The sequence below is a fragment of the Tachypleus tridentatus genome, chromosome 10 (genome assembly GCF_004210375.1).
Source record: "Tachypleus tridentatus isolate NWPU-2018 chromosome 10, ASM421037v1, whole genome shotgun sequence".
Classification (NCBI taxonomy): Eukaryota; Metazoa; Arthropoda; class Merostomata; order Xiphosura; family Limulidae; genus Tachypleus; species Tachypleus tridentatus.
In genome coordinates, this window is record NC_134834.1 from 61261097 (window position 1) to 61287121 (window position 26025).

The 26025-nt window shown below is 32.3% G+C and overlaps 1 protein-coding gene across 3 annotated transcripts in view; it reads right to left on the reverse strand.

The window, feature by feature from the left end:
• LOC143229399 (RYamide receptor-like) overlaps nucleotides 1–26025 on the reverse strand; it is a 79299-nt gene that overhangs the window by 6545 nt on the left and 46729 nt on the right. For all 3 annotated transcript variants that reach the window (XM_076461679.1, XM_076461678.1, XM_076461680.1), the window contains 2 exons: nucleotides 14681–14781; nucleotides 5501–5591 (listed from right to left, as the gene is read on the reverse strand). In XM_076461679.1, coding sequence (XP_076317794.1) covers nucleotides 5501–5591; nucleotides 14681–14781 — 192 coding nt within the window. The remainder of the gene's footprint in view (nucleotides 1–5500; nucleotides 5592–14680; nucleotides 14782–26025) is intronic.

Sequence of the window (26025 nt, forward strand, 5' to 3'; positions counted from 1 at the left end):
TCGGTTTTACGTAGGTAGGAATAAAGTGTTTGTGAAATTGTGTTGGCTTTTTTCATTTGTAGTAGTAATTTGTTCAGTTGCGTCTCGTGTGTCTTTGTTGGATTTGTGTGTATTGGTTTAAATTTGTTCGTGTCTGATAGGATTTTATTCATTTTTTGGATGTATTCATTCGTGTTCATTATGACTATAGCGTTACCTTTATCTGCTTTTAGAATTTTTATGTTTTTAATGGGATTAATGTCTCTTTTTGTAAGGTTGTTTTTTAGTTTTCTGTTTTGTGAAATTATGTTGATGGTTTTGTGAGAAACTTCTTTGAAAAAATCGTTTAAGATGTTGTTTTTAAGTGTTTCTGGAAAATATAAATTTGTAATTTTACCTGGGAAGTTTGGCTGTTGGATGTCAATAAAATTATCTAAGTTGTCTTCTTTCTGTTGGTTGTGTTTGGTTGTTTCCTTGTTTTTGTTCTCTGTAGAAAGTATCACAAGTCTCCTGGCTAGGTCTTCTAAACATGTTTTGATTTCTATGGTTGGAATGTACCTAGGTGCTATTGCGAAGTTGAGTCCTTTGTTAAGTAGTAGGACTCAACTTCGCAAAGAAGAAAAACAAGGCACAAAACTGAGATCTATACTATGTAAAAACTACACTGACAAACACCACACCAACATTATTTATGAAATACAATGTGATAACTGCCACGACTTCTATATTGGAGAAACAAGTTAAAAAATGGAAACCAGATTCAAAGAACATAAAAAGTCACCTTCACACGTTTTCGAACACTGCAAGTCAAATAAACACAACATAACCATAGAAAACACTCAAATACTAAATAAAGAAACAAACATAAACAAACGCAAAATTAAAGAAGCCTTACTTATACAACAACTTAAACCCAAAATAAACCAATATAAAGGAACGCCTTTATATCTATATTAATATAATAAAATGAATAAAATTATATATTCAAACATCTAATACCGCCCTCTACATTTCGACACACAGTTACACAACCCCCTTTCAAACATGTGGTCAGCTTCCGGTCAGTTACCTCTTTCTTTGTGAACCTGACAATGACCGAAGAAGGTCGAAAAGTTGTTCGCTCTTCTATGTAAAATATTTTCTCAACCCAAACCGTTTTTGCATATAAATTTCTTAACAAGTGGGTTTCTCGACATCACTGATTATGTATGATCAATAGTATTCTGTAGTAAGCTGTATTAACTGTATGATCAATAATATTCTGTAGCAGGCTGTATTAACTGTATGATTAATAGTATTCTTTAGTAAGCTGTATTAACTATATGATCAAAATTCTTCTTGTATTAAGTTATGTTAACTATACGACCAAAAGTCTTTTTCTAGTAAGTTATGTTAACTATATAATCAATAACCTTCTTGTATCAATAGTATTCTGTAGTAAGCTGTATTAACTGTATGATCAATAATATTCTGTAGCAGGCTGTATTAACTGTATGATTAATAGTATTCTTTAGTTAGCTGTATTAACTATATGATCAAAATTCTTCTTGTATTAAGTTATGTTAACTATACGACCAAAAGTCTTTTTCTAGTAAGTTATGTTAACTATATAATCAATAACCTTCTTGTATTAAGTTGTATTAAGAATATCAAGAAAACCTCTCATTTTAAGCTACTTTATTTGTGTGATTTTTCTGTTATATTTTAATTTTATTATTTGTGTTGGCTTTGGTATCTTTATATGTGTTGAAATATTACCTAACTATATAAATAAAACGCTTGTGATTATCTGTCTGTCCAAAACTTATCTCTCTCATTGCATCAGGGCCCGGTTTAGCCAGTAAGGTTAAGGCGTTCGACTAGTAATCCGAGGGTCGCGGGTTCGAATCCCCGTCGCACCAAACATACTCGCCGGTGACGGTCTATCCAACTATTTGTTGGCAAAAGAGTAGTCCAAGAGTTAGTGGTGGGTGATAGTGAATAGTTGCCTTCCCTATAGTCTTACACTGCTAAATCAGGGACGGATAGCGCAGATATCTCTAGAGTAGCTTAACGCGAAATTTAAAAAAACATTCTCGATCAAACGTTGTTCTGTACTTTATTTTGACTAAAGATGTAATACCTATACCAGCCGTACTGAAAATATATTTTCACTTCAAGTGAGTTTTTCATCATCATGAAGAAGACTTTTGATTATATAGTCACTACAAAAAGACTATTGATTACTAACTGGAGTATACTCGACAGAAGTAATGTAAATTCCTGATTAATGAAAGGTTATCTTAGTACATGAAAAGTTGCTTCATTTATATGTAATTGTAACAAACGTAAAAACGTCCATAGAAATTTCAAAACACAAAATATGAAACCGCAAGTTTGCATATATTCCCGCATGGACCCAACCAATTTTCTTTCCAAATTTGGTGAAGGTCCAGTTACAGAAGGTGAAGTAGTAATAAAATACGCAAAAACAACCATGAAAACCGCAAAATGCAAAACTTGCTCATATTTTTTTTTCCCCATTGACCCAACGAATACTCATACGAAATTTCGTGAAGGTTCATCCATAAGAGGTGAGATAGTGGAAAACACGCAAAAATGCTTATAAAACTGCAAAATGGAAAGTTTTGTAAGTATCTGCTCATAGACCTAATGAACCTTCAAACTAAATTTGATTCATTCATAAGGGACGAAGTAGTTACATGAATACATGACAGTCGACAGAAAGTACTAATATATTTATATAAATATAGTTAATACACTTACTAGAAGACTATTGATTATACAGCTAAAACAAGTTTCTACTGTTCATTATATATTTAATACAGCTTATTGCAAGGCTACTGATTATACAATTAATACAACTGATCACTAGGAGACTGTTAATAATATAGATAATACAAGTTACACAAGAAGTATAGTTTAGGATAACCATACTAAAAATACAAATCCTTGGACTTCCAATCCAGTAAGTAAATCACCAGAATACCACTGACTACCACAAAGAGATTAGGATTTTAATTACCTAGCTAATAAAACTTTATATAAAGATACAATATTTCAAATATACGTATCGACTTTTATCCCCACACGCATATTGATCTTAGTTCCGTCGAATTAATGATCTGCTGGTGGCTTTTGTAAGCCAGGAACTTTAAAGTCCGAAGAATAGCTAGTTCAGTCAGAAACCGTAATATCACAGAAATTTTCGGTAGTGAGGGATTCTAACTTACAACCTCAGATTGCAAGTCACCTCGCCGTGCCAGCCTCGTCGATGTGGATAGTTTTACTTATTAGAAGACTGTCTTATACTTATAATTCTGACCTCACTACAAATAGACGACGTTTCATATCAGTTATAGAACTTACATTAGGAGGACGTTGCTTCTACAAACAGACAACTGCCGATTTAGTTAATACAACTTACTGCAAAAAGATTATTGTCTATTCAGATTATTCATGCCACTACAATAGACAGCTTTATATATGTGTGTGTGTTATGCACAAAACACAATTTACACAGTACGTCAACTTTTAATATGCACGTGTCAGTTGTATGTGTGATATTAAATACATTTTGGATATTAGAATACTGCTTGTCATCAGCAAACGCAAAACTTCTTATCAATGCTCTTAACAACAGAAATTATTACTATAGGGTTTGTTTTATTCGTTATAAAGCCCTATGAGCATCAAACTAAAGAAACAAAACTACTTAATGACGCATGTAAGTTTTTACCATACTAGAAGTTTAAATGAGTTTAACGTTGGATATGCAAGATGAACGTTAACGGCAGAGATGAGAGCACTGTTATCATTTACAATATCCCTAAGGGAAGTTTTATCAAAAATACGTACTTAGAAACAATGTTTTTAAGTTAAAAAGCGTGTTTCTTTTGCAAACATAGATCGAATACAACATATTGAATAATGAAAATTGTCTTTAGTTTTCTCGTTTTTAGTTCGGATAATTTAACACAGAAAATCTAACAGGGAATTTTTTTGACAGAAGTTTCTGGGAAATATTTAACTGTCTACGAAAGTAACTCTTGTCCGCTTCGTCTTCCGATCGACCATTTTAATGACAAATTGCAGCTGTAAGACTAGGAGAAAAAACAAAAGCAGTTATGGCATTGCTAGTTTATTAAATGTATGTCGAATGAAAATTTGTGTTAGCATTTCTAAACGTCATCCAAACAACTTCTCAGGTAGACATGATACACAGAAGTTTCCAATCAAATATATATACACTATTCTTTGAAACATATTTAATTGTATGGTTTGTATTACCAAAACATGTAGGACAATTTATTAAATAAGGTACTTGGGTATGTATCAGAATACATTTCTCAAGACAGTGTAATAATGAAATATTAATACCGTTTCGTTTATCCTATTAGGTGTATTCAGTTATACTCAAAACTGTAACAGAACGTTTTATCAAATTTGTCATTGTGCATTCTACAAAAGACACAATTTTATATATAAATTTTAGAACTGCGTTTGACACGTGAAAAATAAGAAGTTGAAATGTTTGTATAAAGGTTCTGAAAAGAGCAGAGTGGTCTAAGTTAACAGAGATTAGTTAAAAAAAGCGATATTGTTATTATATAAAGAAAATAAAACAAGGAGGTTTGAAAGTGGAGAGAAAGCAGGTAATTTTAAAGGTGAACTACGAGAAACTATAATAAGAGATGTCATCCCAACGAGTGTTTTGTATTTCATAAGATTACATTAATATGTTTTGTTTTCGTTTTAGGAACTTTTTTCAGAGCACACGATGAATCATATCCTGATAAATCATTCACCAATCTTAAAAAAATACTGCCACAAACAATGAAATTATTAACGATGAATTAATAATAATTATTAAATGAATATGATTGTTATTCAACATAAACAAAATTCAGTTGGTATATAAACAATAACATATCAAAAATAATTATAATGCATATGCAAAAACTATTATTATTGATACTGATAGCTGATTAACTTTCAGTGATAAAAAATTAGCGCATGACTTTGAAAGGCGTTAACAACCAGTAAGAATCTTATGTCAGCACCATTAAAAATAGTAGTATTTGTGTGTTATAAAGTTTAAATCTGCTCACTATTGATAAATTCACGAAAGACGTGAGAACAATAAGTACCAGCTCATTTCCAAATTTATCATTGTTCATTTCAGTAAAACAATAGTCACTATACGTAAAATTAATCTAAGAGTTTATATAAAGTATCTTTCTTTGAAGACTTGTTAGTTTGGTAATAAAAACTTAGAATACAATGTGAATTTTCTGTAAGCTTTATGAAAGAATGAAACCTTAAATTATAATTAAGAGGCAACTAAGTAAACATATATTTCTGTTGCGATGTATTTCATGTAACATGCACAGAACATATATATTTGTAACGGGTACATTGAGAAAAAAGTCGTACTTATATTACAAATGACGTACATATGACGTTATACGTATTATTGTTGTGAAAATGGCTGATTTAAAACAGTATAAACAGTACTTACATTGTAGATGGCGTATATAAAGGGGTTGTAACAGGAATTACTCATAGCAAGCCAATGACAGCAAAACCATATGACGTTAATATACTTATAGCTGAAAAAGACATAATACTATTAGAAAAATATCAGAACATTTTAACCTTAAAGTAAATACACGACCACGTTTTTAAACGTCCTACCTAATTATAATACATACCTGCAATAGTTTTTTTTACAAACATTTACAAATGTTTATATGTCCTAAAGTAATTCTTGTATCTTGAATCCGAATATGATATCATTTTATCCGTCACGTACAGATTTCCCATAAGACGTCATGCTTACTTGTTTATAAGTGAATCATTTTGATTGAAACCGGGTCACATTTTCTTGTGTTTAAAATGTTGACAACCACTGGCTATAGATTTCTCTAAACCAATCGCGATGTAAGAGTCTTGTTGATTGTTCTAGAACCCAAACAAACAAACAAAAAAATACTCATTGTGGTTAGCGCAATAATTATTTGATGTAAGAGTTTTTTCTTTCTAATTTGTAAAAAGAAAAAAAATCTTACATGATAGAAATAAAGAATATTATTTTCGAAATCTGCATAACAGAATTATGGATAATCCGTTATTATAACCCAAACAACTTTCATGAAGTTTAAATTTGTAGGCCTACAGAATGTGTAAATTGTTATACATAAATTAATAACAATTTATTGTCGTTTTTGCCCAGATTTATTTTAATAACTCTTTAAGTTTATCTCAAAGTTACAAAATATTAGTATTAGATTCTACAAGAGTTCCCACCCTTAATGGCTTAACGGTAAATCTAAAGGCTTTAAAATTTAAAAATAGGTATTGATACTTGTGGCAGGCACAGTAGAGATAGACCACTGAGTAGTTTTAAGTTTAGCAACAAACAAACAAAACTCCATAAGAAATACGTATATCAATTTATACGTTATTTTTATATTGTTTTTATGGAATTTTGAAATCATGAAGTGTCACTATGGAAGCCATAAACACTAAAGTATAAAAGTTAGTATCTCTTACGAGATAGTAATACACACAGTAATAACCGTGATTGGCACTTTCCTATTCTATACTAGCAAGCGTTTGATAAGAGGGCGGTTTGAAAATATTAACATGTGAAACTTCATACAATGTACTAGTCTAAACTAGACCTGGCATGGCCAAGCGTGTTAAGGTGTGCGACTCGTAATCTGAGGGGCTCGGGTTTGCATCCCCGTCGCGCTAAATATACTCGCCCTTTCAGCCGTGGGGGCGTTATAATGTGACGGTCAATCCTACTATTTGTTGGTAAAAGAGTAGCCCAAGAGTTGGCGGTGGGTGGTGATGACTAGCTGCCTTCCCTCTAGTCTTACACTGCTAAATTAGGGACGGTTAGCACAGATAGCCCTCGAGTAACTTCGTGCAAAATTCAAACAAACAAACTAGTCTAAACTAAACTTGATTCAATTATGAAGACATAACGAAATTGTGATTTTTGTATTTAAATAGTTATCCGTATCTATTAACATAGCAGCATATTAATTGGTATGTACGAGGTAATCCTGTTATTATTCTTATTTTCTCCTCGAGATTCAGATTCCCTTATATATTTAACCAATGCTAAAGTTTAATAATAATTTTAAACTGAGTAGTGTTTTTTGGGCATTTTCTTTACAGAATATATTTATAGAAAATTTATCTGTTGTTTCCTTTCATTATTTCGGATTTTCGCTCAACGCTACACAAGATATCCATAATTTTCAAACAACAGACTAGAGAAGAAAGCATACAGTCTACAGCACCCACCACTATCTCTTGGGCAACTCTAATCGAATATTAGGATTTCGACGATCACTCTTCTAACGAACCTCCTTCTCCAGGTGTTGAACACGTTGTTGGGCCATGGAACACTGACCTTGGGAATTATTGTTCCTCATGCTAACCCATTTTCCACGTCCAACTCAATATTATTGTGGAGCATCAAAACAAACATTTCATTTAAGCATCTGAAAAGGTATCTCAGAGGTAAGTCCAACGGAATATAACGTTAAAAACTGGTTTCAAGCATAGATAGCTCACGTTTTTGTGTTAGTTATCCTGTTTCGTGCGTTTGATTGTAAAAACTCGTGAAATCGATTTGAAGTGTAATCGTTTTATACATTTAGTATCTGGAATTTGCAGAATTTTTTTTCTGTTAAATGTTAATTGAAAAGTTCTAAAGTCATTGTTTTCTATAATGTCTCTTTCGTGTATGTTATTATTTTTATTTAAAGTCAAGTGTAAATTTATTCCAGCGAAATTATTATTTGTGGAAATCATTTCAACCGAAAATACAGTAAAACTTCGTCTATTGATTTTATAATAATCACAAGAGTGTTCAATATTCCACAGCTGATCAGTGAAAGTACTCGAACAAGCAATACGGCATAACAATTTATAAGATAATTTAGATAAAAAACATCATATTCCTAGAACAAGTTTATTAGACTATCTAAAAATATTAGAAACCTGTAAAGGACACAAACTACACGTATACTCAGATTTTTTTCTTAATTTATTATTACTCTTTTTTATATTATATACTTTGTTACAATTCAGTACATATTTCTACAATACTTTATCTGCAACGTGTTCACTGAATGGATTGAGCTACGAATGTTAGCATTATACATCTTAAAGCTTATCTCCGACTTTCTGGGGCATTTTAAAGAACTGTCCTGTAATTTCTATGTTCAAAACTAAAACAAAATATTAGCAATAGAGATATCACAGTTTGATTCCATGCTATGTAATATAGTACCAATGAATTACAATTTCAACAATTTTAGGTTAAAGGTTTTTGTTTTTTTTTTAATTTCGCGCAAAGCTACTCGAGAGCTACATGCGCTAGCCGTCCATAATTTATCAGTGTAAGACTAGAGGAAAGGCAAATAGTCATCACCACCCACGTTTACACAAATTAATCTTTTCTTATATTGCTGGCCTGGCATGGCCTAGCGCGTAAGGCGTGCGACTCGTAATCCGAGGTTCGCGCCCGCGTCGCGCCAAACATGCTCGCCCTCCCAGCTGTGGGGGCGTTATAATGTGACGGTCAATCCCACTATTCGTTGGTAAAGAGTAGCCCAAGAGTTTGCGGTGGGTGGTGATGACTAACTACCTTCTTACACTGCTAAATTAAGGACGGCTAGCAGAGATAGCCCTCGAGTAGCTTTGTGCGAAATTCTAAAACACACAAAACAAATCTTATATTGCTTCTATCGTGGCTTTAAACATACCCATAAAATAGTATGTTATTAAAGTTGTTCTAATGGAAAGAACAACGTGGAATAAACGTTTGGCCGAAATAAAGAATACCGATCTTTCTTTTCCCTAAAGGGTGTTTTTTTGTTTCAATACGATGACCATATATTTTAATTTCCTTACAGTGATTTTTTTTTTCGAAACGATTACCAGTTGTTTCAAGTTCCTTAAAGGAAACCTAGTGGTGAAGTTGTTTGGTTAAAATAATTAGTCAGTATTTTTCGTTTCTTTAGTTAAAGGTAAGTTTTCAGTCAAAACAATGACCATAAAAATTCCTTTCTCTAAAAGCGAAGTGAAACGGTGGATATTTAGTTCTTCTTCTTTAGGATGACATAAACGATTTCATTGTAGTTTTAAAAAATATTAGCAGTAGTAGGTGCATTTGTTTGTTATTCGTGTTACTAAATCGCCGTAGAATCTTGTGTTGTTTAAAACATTCTACGTATACTTGGATAATATGAGCTTCCGTTTCATATTTCGCTTGATTTGAAAACTTTGCTCGTATACTTTATCAGACAACTAAGTAGGTTCTGTTCAATTTAAATGCATATCTGTTAGTTGTATTAACTTTTCATATACGAATTTTTAAAGTAACATAATTAAAAAACTTTATTTTATAGCATTTGTTATTTTTGGTTTGGTAAAGTGAATAAAAAAATGTTCCAGGAAACTGTCTTTAGGCATAAAATAAAATGAAAAAAGATGTTTTTAGACACTATGATTATAGTGGCCTAACTGTGATTTATTAACTGTACGTAACTTCTCTTTGCAATGACATTTAGTGACATTTACATTATATAGATACTTATAACTTTATACAATAGTGACATAAAATCAGTTTCGGTTTCAAATACTTAAGAAAACTCAACTGTTTCGTAAATTCAAAATAAATTATATTTCCATTTAAAGGCCATTGAATAAAATCAGCTAAATAAAAAACTAAAGATTAAATCATTCTAATGGAAAAAACGGGTATTTATAAAATTGAACGTAAATGTGATATTGTATACATTGATAAAACTGGAAAATATTTAAAATTTTGAATGAATGAACATAAGAGAAATGTTAAAAACAGAACAGATACCTCTGTAATAGCTAAATATAGAAATTACACATGTTATCTAGCGGGAACAATTGTCATTCAACCTAGAAATTAGAGAAAAAGTAGAAATAACGAATCACAGTAAAAAGACGTATTTAAAATAAGGATTAAAGTCTGTAGAATCAGAAACTATGTAGATGGCGCGACGTTTTTTAAGTATGTAAACTACGTGGTTAAATGATCCTTTTTTATATTTATATGTTAGTGCAGTATTTAGTTTTTACACTGCTGAGGATGACCTGAATCAATGTGAAAACATGTACTGTCTTTAAAGACTGTTGATTGACTTTAGTATTTCAATGTTTCATTGCATTTTTAAAATTTACAGAAGCCGCTTGAATTTTAACCGTTTAACAGTTTGATTTTCGTTTCGTCATAATGTAGCACTTTCCAACACTCCTTTATATCCAAATTATGGATTCTAATGTGATTTAATTTTAGTATTATGACATTGGTGATTAAATGTATTATTGAAGAGTAACTACAATGCCATAATATTTAGATTAGAACTGTTATGAAACTGGATCACGGATTAAGTAGGTGTTCGTGTATAGGATAAAACTATTATGTTCTAGTACACGTATCGAGCGTTGATTATTCATTTTACCTAAATTAAAGACAACTCTCGATTAAGCGGTAAACAGTTGTGCATTCGAACGTAGCGTAGCTACTATAAGTCATTAAAATTTGTTCGTTACAATAAGGAAGCTTGGCTATTTGGTAGTGTAAATGTTGGAAAAATTAATTCAGTTTACTTAAACTTAATAACAGAAAACGTAAATTTTGGTGCTTATTTTTAAATAATAAATAATGGTCGTGATTTCGCTAACTTTTATATGTGAACTGGTTCTAGATGAAAATTATCATAAGTCAAACTTCTTTCAGGTAGTGTTACATATTTGTAATATTTATTCACTTATGAGAGTAAGCGCTAATTTCGCGTTCTGAATTGTTACTTGCTAAGATTAAAATGCGATAATGATATCTAATTGTCGAATAAAACGTTTCTAGACATCTGCAAAACGTGAATAACCAAAAATAACAACTACTGTTGAGAAATAGTATATAAATATATATATAAACAGTGAAACCCGTCTAAGCCGAAAACTGCATAGAGCGGAAACTTGTACAAGCCGGAAATTTTAACAATTTGCAGCATTATTTTAAGATTTCTCTTATAAAAGTCCTCCATACGGGGAAACCTGCGTAACGCGAACGGAAAACTATCTTTCACCTACCTCATTTATTAACAAGTAGGATTAGAACCTGAGTAAGGCGGAAAAAAACTGTTTTTTATTAAATATTAATATCTTATTTAATTAATAATTTCTTCAACAATTAATAAATTATTGTTTAATTAATGATTTGTTTAAATATTAATAAATTCACGGACATTTTCTTACAGTAAGTATTGGTTGAATATGTTATGTTCTTTTTTCTGCCATCATTATTTTCGTGGTTAATTTTGATTCATGATTTGTAGAAATATATTTGTCTTTTAAGTGCAAAATTCTACTCTTTAAATAATTAAAAAAGTAAATTCATATCTTCCCTAATTTCAAAATTTAGGAATAATTTACTAAATACCCTCATTTTAAAAAAAAGTTGTTTGTTATGACGATTTTAGTGAAATCTAAACTCTGATTGAGAAGATTGATGTAGATGATTCTGTGAGCGCAGAAGGTTTTGTGAACAAGTTAAAACAAGAATTTTTTTTCTCAGAAACTGATGAAATGTATTTAAAATCTATAATAGAATAGCAAGATGGTAGCAGTGTGAGAGATTCAGAAGATGAACAAAATGGAAAAGATAGGGAGGAAATAGAAATTCCTAGTTCATCACAAGTGTTAGGTTATATCAACACTATCAGATTGTATGTAAAAATGAAGGGCCAATTAACCATATGAGAAAGTCCATTAAAAAGACGAAACAGTTGAAATTGGACACTTTCCTCAAATAAATTTGATTAAGATTTTGTGTACTTATATATATATTCTGAATGTCTATTTTTGTTCTTATTCTAATAAATATAGCATAAACAGTATAATAACTTTATTCGCAAACGTCTTATTTCCTTTCAGTCAAGCAAGTATAACGTTCCGCTCAGAAATTATATATAATTTAGGAAATGCATATTCACTGTTTAAGATGGAAAATCTACTTAAGCTGGAAATTTTATTCGGTCCCATGCAGACAAGTTCTACTCTATATGTATAAATTTATTTGCATGCATTTATAAATTGAATATTTTGAACAAATCAAATTAAAAACAGCTTTGAACAATAAATTTTATGTTAATAATATCTGTAAACTTTAACTTCTAAATTGAAAAATAAGTAATCTTATACCAATATTGTCTATAAAGGTGAAACCGTGAATTAAACGCTTAATTATTTAAAGTTAACGTTGTCTATGAAGGTGAGTTCCTAAATTCGACACAAATATTCCCAAGCATTAGCGAACATCCACATTATAATTATTCAGTCTGAATTAGATTTCTTGAAACATTTTGATACGAAGCTCAACCATCTGATCAAAAGTGATGACTTTTTTTTTGTAAGAATTAGTTAAACAAGTTTTTGTGGTACAGAATTTAGGCTTAGTTCGTTTGTTGAATTCTACGTAAAACTATTTGAAGGTTATCCGTACAAGCCGTCCCTATTTTAAAAGTAATAAACTAGAAGGAAGGAATCAATATCGACAATTCTTTAATTACACTTTACCAACACTTTAAATTGCAATTTACCGTCATTAATGTTAATATCACTGAGATTTATCTATTAAACGTTACAATAATGTTCTAAAGTTAGCATATTGTTAACCAATGATTGTCATTGTAATACTTTCACTTTTAGTTGTTATACACGTTTTGACGGCTCAGCAGTAAATGTGTAGGCTTATAACGCTAAAAAACCAGGTTTGGATACCAGTGGTGGGCAAAATTCATTGTATAGCTTTGTACTTAAGAATAAACAAACATAAATACACATACGTATATGTATATAATAAATCACTTATACGTATAAGTGTGACCATGAGAAAGAATTCGATATATGACGTCAGGCATCGCCAGGTAATTAAGGCATTCGACTCGCTATCTGAGAGTCGCGAGTTCGAGTATCCGTCACACCAAACATGCTCGCTCTTTCAACCGTGGGGATGTTATAATGTAATGGTCAATCCCATTATTCGTTGGTAAAAGAGTAGCCCAAGAGTTCGCGGTGTGTGGTGATGACTAGATGCCCTCCCTCTAGTCTTACACTACTAAGTTAGGGATGGCTAGCGCAGATAGACCTCGTGTAGTTTTGCTCGAAATTCAAAACAAACAAACATTAGAGTCATGGATTATCATTAGTCTCATAAGAGAAGGTGCACGGAGGACAAACAAACATTGGAGTCATGGATTATCATTAGTCTCATAAGAAAAGGTGCACGGAGGACAAACAAACAACCAGAAAGAAATCAATATATGTCAAAGTTGTTAGACAACCTTAGATATGTGGCTGCACTACCTGTATCAATATAATTTTCTTTTAAATAGTATGTTCCCAAGTTTTGTAGTTATATAGAGTAGAATATGGTAGTAAGCATCCGATATGAAAGTGAAAGCTTTTACCAAAGGTAGGTTTTTTTCATGATAATCTGTATATTTATAAGCATACGATTTTGGTGTTGCTTGTTTTTAATATGTAAACCTTTTTTTCAAAGATTTTTGACTTAATCACCACTTAAGACCAAAGTTATGATATTCTAATTTGCATATTTTCTTCATTATTATGTTTGTGATTTCTTTTAATTGTTCTTAATGGAAATAGACGATGTTTGGAAAATACTGATATTTTGTACTTATAACTACTACTAAAATTAAGGTTGTTGAAATTTACTGTTTAAGGAAACAGCTATATTTTAATCATTACTCCAAAGTGTTTAATTTCAAACATATTTAAATATAAAAAATCTTGAATTTCTCTAGTCGAGACTACTCTCCGAATATGAGAAATAGAATTTTCCTACTTGTCTCCTGATGAGTTTCACATGTTTGTTTTTTCTAAAGGCACGTGAATCTTATCACATAGTTGAGAGAAAGATTGCTCTAAAGCTCCGTATGGACCAACTGTAACTCTCACCACTAAACAAAGTAACAAAATTGACTCACAACCTATGGCACAGATAATGGATTGTTTGTTCAGGTAGACTATTTTCAGTTTAAGAAAGATTCTGGTGTATACACACTTATTTTAATACTAAGTAAGAAATCAAATTATTTCCATGAAAATTTATCGATAGGTCATTTGTATATTATACTCGGCTGTGATCGTGCTTAACTACGCTCGTCATTCTAAAGTAGACGTCAATAAACAATGACGGATGAAGACAATCTTTATACTTTACTGTGAATGTGTTCATTTATCTGTTTTCAGTAAGGAAATATGAAAATATGCATAATGTAAATATACATTCTGATGATAAAGAGGTACCTGTTATCGTTTGGCACATTTTAATCGTTAATCTTAAATCACTACTGTAAAACAATCGAAATATTTTATTAAAGCAGAAAATAATATAAAACGCAATACATATCTGTCTTAAATTTGATTCAATTACTGTACTTTTTTACATTGTGAAAAAACATTTTCTCGACATCGGTTAAGTAAAACATGGCCAATTAAATGAGTAAAACAATTAATGTTAAAATATATATATAATTTTACTTTTGTATACACTGTTGGATATAATTTTCTAAAGGACTTACATATTTTGATAAAAATATAGAAAAGTGTTTACTTATTAATTTGTGGGAATATCTCCTGTAGTAGATTGTAACTTTGAAATGGTAGCCAGCAGAAGGAAAAGAGAGCAACAACGATAGCAAGCATTTTGATGACCTACAAGGATAAAAGGAATACACAAATATATATCTATGTGTCACAACAGTACCATAAAACATTAAACAGTTTAGAATCATTTTATAAATAACGTATAACGTAAAAGCTGTTTGTGACAGGTAATTTCCTTCTTCTTTTCTAATTAGATACTTTAAGCTTATTTGATTAAGGTATGTTCTCTATGTTGTAATTTATTATAACAAAACATCAATAAACATTGATTAGAAATGTATAATCTTCATCTAAAATAAAAAGTTAGGTGTAACAAGAAATCCACTATTAAACTTTGTTGATTAATTTGTAATGACTACGGGATTTAATAATATATGTACTTGTTAAATAACTTTATTCTAATTAAAATTATTTCCAAATTCTTTGTATACACAAATACTTGTTTGTCAGATATTTGCAAAAGCTACTCAAATGTCCCTAATTTCGTAATGATAGACTAGATGGAAGGTAGCTAATCAACAGCATCCAACGCCAGATCTTGGGATATTCTTGTCCAACAGAATAGTGGGATCTGATCACCACGCTTAGAACGCATCTAAGACCCAAAATTAATGGATCGCATTTTTGTTCTGGTATATGGCAACAAGATACGAATACTGGATCCACCAAAAGCTAAGTTCGGTATGCTTACCACTGGGCTGCACTTGAGCCAAATTACTTAGAATACAAATATCGATATGAATATGCATAAGTAAATAGTTTGAATAATAAAAACACAGGGTGACTTTGTAGTTCATTTACACAGACGACATCACGACGGGTTAAGTAAAGCAAACTTTATTGTCTACACGTAGATATACTTTTAAACTTTCTTTACTTTCTATAAACCATCTTTCAGGCTGAAGCTTAAAAAGTAATGGGAGAGAAGGGTATATAATACGTATATTTCATGAATATCGAAGGTTTTTGTTTCCTTCACAACATTATTATTATTTTCTAAGTTTTATTTCCTTTTCTGTGCCGTAAAGTAGTTTTAAGCTAGAGAAATCATGAACGTTTCGGTATTTCTTCATTAGTTTTCCTAGACTTGAAGCTGATCTTTACGATACGTCTATAATACCAGACTTTAAGTGCCTCAAACTATTGTTTTGTTTTCTCGGATAAGAACCACGTTTCTGCTCCATTAAGTACGTCTGGCCACATTTAAAATGTTAGTTCTGTTTCTTTCTGTTCTAGTTTGACATCTGTCGTGATCAATTGTTTGAGGTTGAGTCATTTTGTTCTTGCCTTTTCTATACTTTGCGTTATCTATTTTCAGCACTTGGCATCACTTCAGTTGATCCAGTTTTTTACCTTCTACTTTGATAGGTATTCTAGAAGATAGAGAAGTATAAAACCATCTGGGATTAGAAAGGATTATAAGTAAAGTCAGTATTAGCGTTAGTGCTTTGCTGTAACCATGGACAAAATAAGAAAATGTACTTTTGAATTTATGTTGGTAACAGGTAATTTAGTGATACGAAGCTAAATATAAAGTGTACTGTTCTAAATGATAAAGCATGCGGATTTATCTCACACATGGTTACCTATTTAAACTTCAAATATTAAATATTTATTGAAAATCAAACCTTTAGAATATTAAATGCGCCTCATGCAACAAAACCAAAAAGTATTCAGTTTTCGCTTAAAATTCACTTTTAGAGCTTTTAGTGAAATAAGAACTCGAAAAATTATTTTACATTTAATGATTCATCCAACCGATGCTCAATAGATATGATGCAAAGAACGACTAACTGAACTTTTCTATGTATGTGATTACTTTTGATTACTTCTAGTCTTGAAAGTTTCTTTCTCCACTAGTCTTCACAATTGATGATGTCAGAATATTTTCAGACCACTGAACGTGTTTCAAAATAAAGAGAGAAATTATTTTGTTCTTTCCCAGATGCTCTATTGCATGGACTGTGGTCCCTCTTGGTGGGGTGATTATTGATGATGCTATAAGTCCATCACAGAGTTTTAGTTCATTAACGTCTCTTCGTTGAAGCTGTTGAACCGTAAAAATAACGTTAAGTTTCAGAAAATGAAACTTTCTATATATCATACAGGAACAAAAAAAAGGTCACTGCATCGGTATAATTGACTGAATTGTTTTTACAAAAACTGAAAATCAGTGCAAGAAGCGGTATGAAAATAATTTCAAACTATTGCGCAGGGTTTTGAATGGGCTCATCTCTCTACTTATATAATCAAATATATATTCGTTTCGTTTTCAGCCAATCACAGTCTCTCATTATAAATTTAAAGTAATCTTCATCTCTTCGGAAAATGCTTTTGCATCTGTTAGGCTCATGCAAATCCTTCATTAAGCCAATCACTGTCTAGTGTATATTTGACGTTTTTCCATAAACCACGAGACAACTATTTATACAGCAGACGGTAAAAATTCACGAAAACATTTTAATTTAGAACTTTCTGACAAGGTTAGGAAGAATTACCCTTAATTTACTTGGTTTCTTTTACTCGTTTGACATGCACCACACGCACTTGTGAGTAAACCGAGACTATCGAACTCACTATAGTAATAATAAAGCACTAATTACAGCTTGGGAGGACATAAGCATTGACGTATTGAAAGGTAAGATATGATGCTCTTCTACTGTTATAATGTTACTGAGACCGAAAAAGTTACAACATTTCTCTATAATCAGTTCTCTGCTCCACATTACCATCAATGTGAAACTTTATTTTTAGTGTCTCATTTCTATCATTTCTTTTCACTACTTTGAAATTGTAATTTACTGCTTTTCCCCTATTATTGCTTATAGATGTTCTCCGCTGGTACAGCGGTAAGTCTACGGATTTACAGTGTTAAAATTAGGGGGTTGATTCCCCGCGGTGGATATAATAGATAGCCTAATGTACCTTTGCTAAAATAAAACAGATATTTTGCCAATAACATTCTGCAGTCGTTGACAAATGTCTACTTCTTTTTTGTTTTTTTACTGGCCACAACCAACTCTAAATAAAGGTATATGAACCAGCGAGGAATATAAACAGATGTCTGTAATTAGATGCCAAAAATTTAAACACACCGGTCAAGGTAGTTGTGAAAATATAAGTTCAAGAATAGCAAAAAAACTTCAGAGACTAAATGACGTTGTGAATACATATATAGGACTAACTAGGGATGAAAACCGTTGCAACGAGGTAGAAGAGACATAAAAAGCAACTGAATTTAGATATTATTTGTTTAGATATTATTATTTGAAATAATTATAGATAAAAAAACCAAGGAAAAAGAGCAAAAAAAGAGAGAGAATAAACACTTGAGACTAAATAGGACTGTAAATAAGTTTTTGGTTTATTTTGGAGCGAAAAACAAAACAAACAAAAATGCAGCTCTAAAACAAGCTAAGAGCTCAAAAGTGTAAATATGCCAAACAATAGTGAAAGTGAATCTCTGGGGTAGCTGATAAGGCTAAAATTTAAGGATTATTTCCAGACGTAAACTATCCTTTATCCTAAGTAAGAAACTAAGGCAGGGGTTCCCAACCTTTTGGCACTCGCAACCCCTTACCTAAAAGTTTGAAACCCATGTGACCTCCTACTTAGGGCTTACTATCAGCAGCTTAATTTTTTTTATTTTCTGTGAAGGAGAGGGAAAGAAACATCTAAAAAAATATTTAAAAATTCTGTAATTATTTATTAGCAAATTAAATCAGATTGGTCCAACCTGAATTCACAAAAAGAACATATATTTCTTAAAATAATATTAACATAGGTTTGAACAGCTATCCAACCCAGCTAGTGAGATGCCTGATGTTGCATTTCAGCAGCAAGCTTTGAAATTCGTGGTCGAGCGTTTGTTAGAGCCAGTCTCATGTCATCTCCAACATCCAATCTGTTCTTATTCTTTGTTTTTATATTGACAAGAGTGGAAAATCCTGCCTCACACAAGTAGGTAGAAGCAAATGGAACAAGGACACGTAAAGCTATCATGCTGACTTTGGAGTATGACTGATACATAGCGCACCAGAACTGAGTCACGGATTTCACCTTGAAGAGATCACGGGCTGAAGAGTCATTCCTTAGATCCAGAAATTCATCTTGGATATCATCTGGGATGCTGGATACATCAAGTTCAGTACAAAATGGGTTCCTTACCAGGGCCTCCTGTTCCTGTGATAGCTCAGGGAAGTAACGCTCGACTTCCTTTTTTAGAGACTGAAGATGTTCGGTAATCTCATCCTTGAGGAACTGATCCAGTTGGATCTGAGACTCATCCGTCACTCCACAAAGTTTTAAAACATAGCGATGTTTTTAAGATTGGTTTTCCGACGCCAGTTCTGCAGTTTGAAAACAAAGGCCCGAAGACTATCGTGAAAAAGGAGAACATGTGTTTCCCTTCCTTGAAGCTTCAAATTGAGCTTGTTCAGCTGGTCAAAAATGTCGGCTAGGTATGCAACCCTTTTATTCCATGCTTCATCTTCGAAGTGAGCTACAAGATCTTTCCTTTCTTAAGTCTCCAGGAATAGCTTTATTTCATCTTTCATTTCAAAGACACGATTAATAACGTTTCCTTTCGACAACCAACGTACTGCTGTGTAGAAGAGAAGGACTTCGTGGTCAGCATTCATGTCTTTGCATAGTTCTTTGAATAGGCGAGTGTTGAGTGCTTGAATCTTCACATAATTTACAATTTTGATTACAGATTCAAGCACTTCCTGCAGAGAGGCAGAGAGAATCTTACTGGCGAGATCATATCGGTAAATCATGCAGTGGATGCCCTTTGCTTGAGGTGCTAGCTTCTTCACTCTCGACTGGAATCCTGATTTCGATCCCAGCATAGCCGGTGCCCCACCCGTACAAACCCCACACACGTTTTCCCATTGAAGATCTTCGTCTTGAAAAAAAGTTCAAACTTTTTCCATGACATCATCAGCTTTTTTTGTGGTTTCAAGTGCACTGCAGAATAAGAATTCGTTTTTGATGTCACCTGAATTAATGTATCTCACGAAGACAAGCAACTGTGAACATGAACTTACATCTGTTGACTCGTCGAGCTGAAAGGAGAACAAAGGGGAACCCTTGATTTCAGTCAAAACCTGTTCCTTCACATCCATAGACATTTTAGAAATGAGCCTCTGTATAGTATTATTTGACAGGGATACTTGCTGCATCTTCTTTGCACTGGCTTCTCCAAGAATAAGATTTACTGCTTTCATCATGCAGGGTTTAAGAAGTGTTTCTCCAATCGTGTGAGGCTTTTTTGTTCAGCAATTTCGAATGCAATCTCATATGAAGCTTCCACTACGGCTGCACTCTGCTGCTGAAACGACCCACTTCTATCGATTCTTTGGCTTTTAAGACACCGTTCATGCCGTTTGAAGAAATCCAAACCCTTCTTTGCGTGTTCTGGATGTTTCGTCTCGAGATGACGCTTGAGTTTTGATGGTTTCATTGACTCTGCACTCAGGACAGCATGGCACAAAACACACTGTGGTTTCTCGATGCCGTCGTTGGCGAGCACAGTGGTTAAGCCAATGTTGAGGTAGCATTCTGAGTATCTGCACCGTTTAGCCATGGACACAACTCATTTCTACTGCTTACTTAACTCCTTGTTAAAATGAAATAAAAATGTTGAAATGAACGCTTTGGCAACTGTAGATCTTACACTGACTACTTGTGGGGGGTGCAGGTAGAGTAATGATGGGGTAAGTATTGGGAGGGAAGGGAGCGTGGCCAGTCGCGCGATTCGTCATTCACCAATCAGCAACGGACATGTGACTCACGTGTCGACAGCGAGCACATACACACTTAATCACAACTAAACAGACACACAAGCATACGTACATGCGCGTGCACTCACATACTCGCTACTCACTAGTACACACATACATACAGTTGCAGACACATACACATTCACTCACAGGCACGCATACATACACCCATAATATCACCTAATGACATTGAACTAACGTAGCACACGTTTTGCTTTGCATCGAAATAAAAATAATGTAAGAGCATGAAAATGTAATTGATGAAATAAAATTAATGTTATCCCAAGCTACTTCTAACAAGGCTACGCGACTCCCTTGCCAAGGCTTCGCGACCCCACAGGGGGTCGCGACCCACCGGTTGGGAACCCCTGAACTAAGGTATCAAAGACTGTAGTAAATCTCTTCTCTCCTCCAGAAAACTGATTAGATCCTGTTTATGGGATAGCCAAAGGTTGAATACAGTTTTATTCCACGACCTTGCTGTAAATACAGGTGTGAATGTTACCTCCAGAATTGTAAGATCAACTGTAACATAAACTGGCCTCACTGGATGTGTAACTGCTTGTAAACCGATGCTAAGGAAAGATAACCAAACTAAAAGGCTGAGAAAATGCATCAAACCACAAAAACTGTAAAGTAACAAATGTAAACATAATCAGTTTACAACGTATACAGTGAAGGATTGTGGGAATTAGTTCAATTTTGAGGTAATATCTCATCCTATAGTGTTGATGACCTACACATACTGATGGTATTCTGACTGCTGACAAGTACAGGAGGTTGTAATTTATCATGCCATTCAGGGTTTTTCATAATATTTGAAATTTTTGCTGGTGAATAGATAACACATCTTATTAGCTAAATGAATGCATTTACGTCAATGGGGATAACATTAAAGGAATAAAACCAGTGAAGGTGATGGATAATGCTGTAATTATTAAATCTGAATCTACTACAAAGGCCTCAAAGTTCTTATCACTTATACAACAGATGACATTTCTTTATGTTTACTATTTGAACAGAATAAGCATTCCAATGTTTAACTCAAATTAATTTCGAGATAATAAATATTATATTTTACCGGGAATAATATAACATTTAACGATATTAAGTTTGTTAAGAAAATAACATACTAAGACGTAATTACGTTATTTACTAAAGAATCTCAATGTTCTAAAACTCTGTTTAATGTTTGGCATGATTCACTTGGTAATGTAGGTAATTGTGGTTGGGTTAATAACTAACAGAAGTAATACAGCTCTTCAACTATGTTTAATGTTTGGCATGATTCACTTGGTATATGTAGGTAATTATGGTTGGGTTAATAACTAACAGAAGTAATACAGCTCTTCAACTATGTTTAATGTTTGGCATGATTCAGTTGGAATAGTTAATTATGGTGGTTGGATTAATAAGTAAGAGGACTGTCAAAGTTCTGAAACTGTGTTTAATGCGATTCACTTGGTATAGTTAATTATGGTTTGGTAAATAACTAAAATGAGTATTAAAGTTCTGGAATTTTGTCTAGTGTTTGATGTGATTACTTTGCTATGGTTAATTACAGTTGGTTTAAAATCTAATAGGATAGCCAAAGTTTTGGATCTTTGCTTAATGTTTTATACGATTCTATAAGGTTAATAAGTATCATTCGACTACAGTGAAGGTTACGAACGGCGAATATCGAAAGAATTATTTATTACGATGTAAGATTATAACTGAGGTTATCCGCAAAGGAGAATAAAACTATTTGGGAATATGGTAACAAGGAGCTCAATAAACTTATAAAACAGACCATTAACATGTTAAGAAAAGTGAGCAAGTCACTTTCTTACTGGTAGAACAGAACATAGGTTTATTCTGTTATTCATTCTGTTTCAGATTTTACACAGAAGCATGACTGGTCGGAGATGTAGCAAAATTGTTACATTGTGGCAAAAATTATTTTAAAATTTATTTGCAAACAATATAACAAATGTAATTATTATTTATACTTGAAACCTTATTAGATCATTTAATTGACATTATGCGCGTATTATTAATTTGTTTTTACTAAAATTATTTTTGTACTAAAAATTGAGAAATCAAACAATAGCCAGTTACTGTAATAAATCATTGCATATTAGTATTAAAGAGAATCAGTTAAATAAATATACTAGCTCCAACAACAAAGCTATGATGCAATAAATAAAGCTTTCTAAATGGATTTCACTACATATAGGAAAACAACTAAGTGGTACCACCAAACGACGTCCATGGGAGATTACCCCATTTAATATATTAATTGTAATCGTTATTTTGAAAAAAAAAACACAAATCATTTCGTTGAACATATTCAATTGTAACGTTTAACATGATTCATGCTTGACAGTAAAACAAATTAATAAATAAAAAATGAAATAAAACTAATAAAAATCGTCAACATGTTTTTATATAAGCTAGGTTTAATTGTCCAAGATTCTAACTGTACCTTTGGTGTAGTTATAAACTGCAAAAAAACGTGTAATTCTAAGTAACAAACAACTATTTCGACTTTCCAGGGTTTGGTTTGTTTTGAATTTCGTGCAAAGCTACTCGAGGACTATCTGCGCTAGCCATCTCTAAGTTAGCAATGTAAGACTAGAGGGAAGACAGTTAGTCATCACCATCTACCGCTATCTCTTGGGCTACTTTTTTACCAACGAATAGTTGGATTGACCGTCACATTGTAATACCTCCTCGGCTGAAAGGGTGAGTATGGTTGGTGTGATGGGAATTCGAACCCGCGACCCTCAAATTACAAGTCGAATGTCTTAACCACCTGGCCCTGCAGGGTGAGTTTCCATGGAGGCACGTTTGATAATGGAAGCTTTGACTCAATATCACTCATTTAGGGTGGTGCGTTAAATTCAAAACATATTTGTATCAATCTTTGCAAAGAAGATTATTTTAGCTGTAATTCATCTTATCAGTTAGTGACATAAATATATACAAATAGAGGTTGATGAATAATGCATTAAAATACGGTTTAGAAAATCAACAAGCTATCATAAAGTTAGCTGTTAAACAATTCATACAGGATTTAAATGTAAAATTACTTTCACTTTCATATATAAATATTCATTGCTGTTCAGTTAATCTCCAACAGTGCTTATTCGTTCAAATATACAAAAAATATGTAAGTTAGAAAGAAATTAATATTTTGTAATAACAAAATAGCCAGGCAAAAAGAAATTTATAATCAAAGTATATAATGAAAGGGTTTGCAAAATAAATGATTAAAGCAAGCCACGAAAACCTTCAGTCCACTTTAGCCTATAACTTCACGACCTGATATAGAATTGTAACAAGCTCAGACAAAACTCCAGCAAATAAAATCCAAACAAACACAATATCCAATATCTAAAACATAGCGTACCAACACTTTATTAAAAAAATCAATGTCGCATCTATAAATAAGGTCGGAATGTATTGTGCGGAAGGTTATATGAAACATACAAAAGCTAGGATATTTTTTGTTGTCTTATATAGCGATGTCATGCTTTAGAATTGTAAAAATAGAGAAGAAAAAAACGCATGTTAGATGAAGGTTTAGCTTATGGAACAGTAAGAAAATGCTTTGTGTTATTATTTTAGAACTCTGCTGCTTTATAAATTATTAGTCTCTATTGTTTATATTTACAGTTTTGTGTCACATAATAATAGAGGCATTACATAAAATTTTAAGGAACATATTACTATGGCTACGAAAGACAGAGAAAAGATTTTCTTTTACAATCACTTGTTATTAAATTATTAGTAAAATCAATATTATTTGTATCTTTTGCCATCTTTTCTCTGTTACAGTGAAAATACCGATGTTTTCAGATAATTGTAGCATTGTTTGTTACAAAGATATATCTACACACAACGGTTACTACTTGTGGACGCTAGGTTTTAAATTATTTCATTTATAAAAGCATTCTAATAATTAGGTTCGGCATCGCTAGGTGGGGAAAGCGCTCGACTCGCAATATGTGGGTTGCGGATTCGAATCCCAATTACACTCAACACTTTCGCTCTTTTAACTGTGGTTTACGCTTATGAATTGGGAGCGTCATGTATATACGACCAGGAACGTTTATTTAACTACAGCGAATTCATACCGGACATTAATGACTCTATTACAGTAAACCTTGAAAACGACTTAAGTGTTAATGTACTTCATCTCTTATGTTCTTTCCCAATATTAAGGCTAGCTACAGCAATGCATACGATTAAGAAAGTAAACTGCAATAGATATTACTATGGTATTACTGTACATTTTCATAATATTTTACTATTATGACTTCGAGTTCACTGTCTTTTCCCATCGATGTTTCATCCCCAGGATCGATCAACTCAAGTAACTTCAGCGGTGAAAAACTCGACATGTGATCAACGACGAATGCAGAACTAACTATTACCCTGTTAAGAGAATTGCATGTATATCAACTCAAGATAAAGTTGCACCTTGTAAACCATCGATAAGATACCAAAAAAGTCTCACACCAGTTAGAGGACTGTATTCTTTCTAAATCTGTAAAACTGTTAGACATAAATCATTATTTTTAATTACCGTTATTGTAAATTGTGTTATTGTTTGTATATTGAAACATACTTGTATTAAAAGAGAAAATTGTGCATATCAATCTTATTAGCAAATATAATAAGTTAGATACATATCGAAATTTAATTAACTTCTAAATTTAAATTATCGTTTAATTTAATTTCAGGCTATTTGAAACTGTAATACGTAACAAAGTTGTATATTAAAGCTGCAAAACTAAGGAGTAGAAATTATTATTGTCAACAGCTGTCGTTAGAGTATCTTGCTTTCAGTAATATGTGCATTTCGACAATTTCAGTTCGTTTTACTGGTTTCATACTAATCAACCATTGCTTACAGTTTTAACACGCCTTCAGCTATCTGATTATATAGCAAAAGCTAAATGTGTATAATAGAATTGTAAATAATAACGTTATTTGCCCAGCAATAGTTATTTTTAATATTACTCTGTTTGTGCATTTATCATATTTTGGAAGCTTACCATCTTGGAAACGGCAGTTGTTTATTTACTGCTAAGTTCAGATTGATGAATAATGGTGTATTTAGTGATACTGTCTGAGATTCAATGTAGGTAAAATGTAGCATACACTAGTTTAAATCTGAATATAACAATACTGACTTTGTTGTGGATTGTTAAAACTATTAAAAAAATACTTGTTACTGACAGCTTGAAGACAAAATAAATCACCCAAGGGGTGAATGTTATAAGTTGTAAGGCATTTTCACTGCGGAAAGTCGAAGAGAGGTAGAGTAAAATGGAAGAACATTCTGTTTATCTGTCTGATAATACAAATCATGAACATGGTGAGAAAAGAATTATCTTTGATGAAAGCAAGTGTAATGTGTTATGAGATGAAATACGATAGACACATAAAAAAGACGATTATGCAATGTAAAATATACAATAAGTGAAACTTGCTTTACCAATAAATTGCATGGCAATAT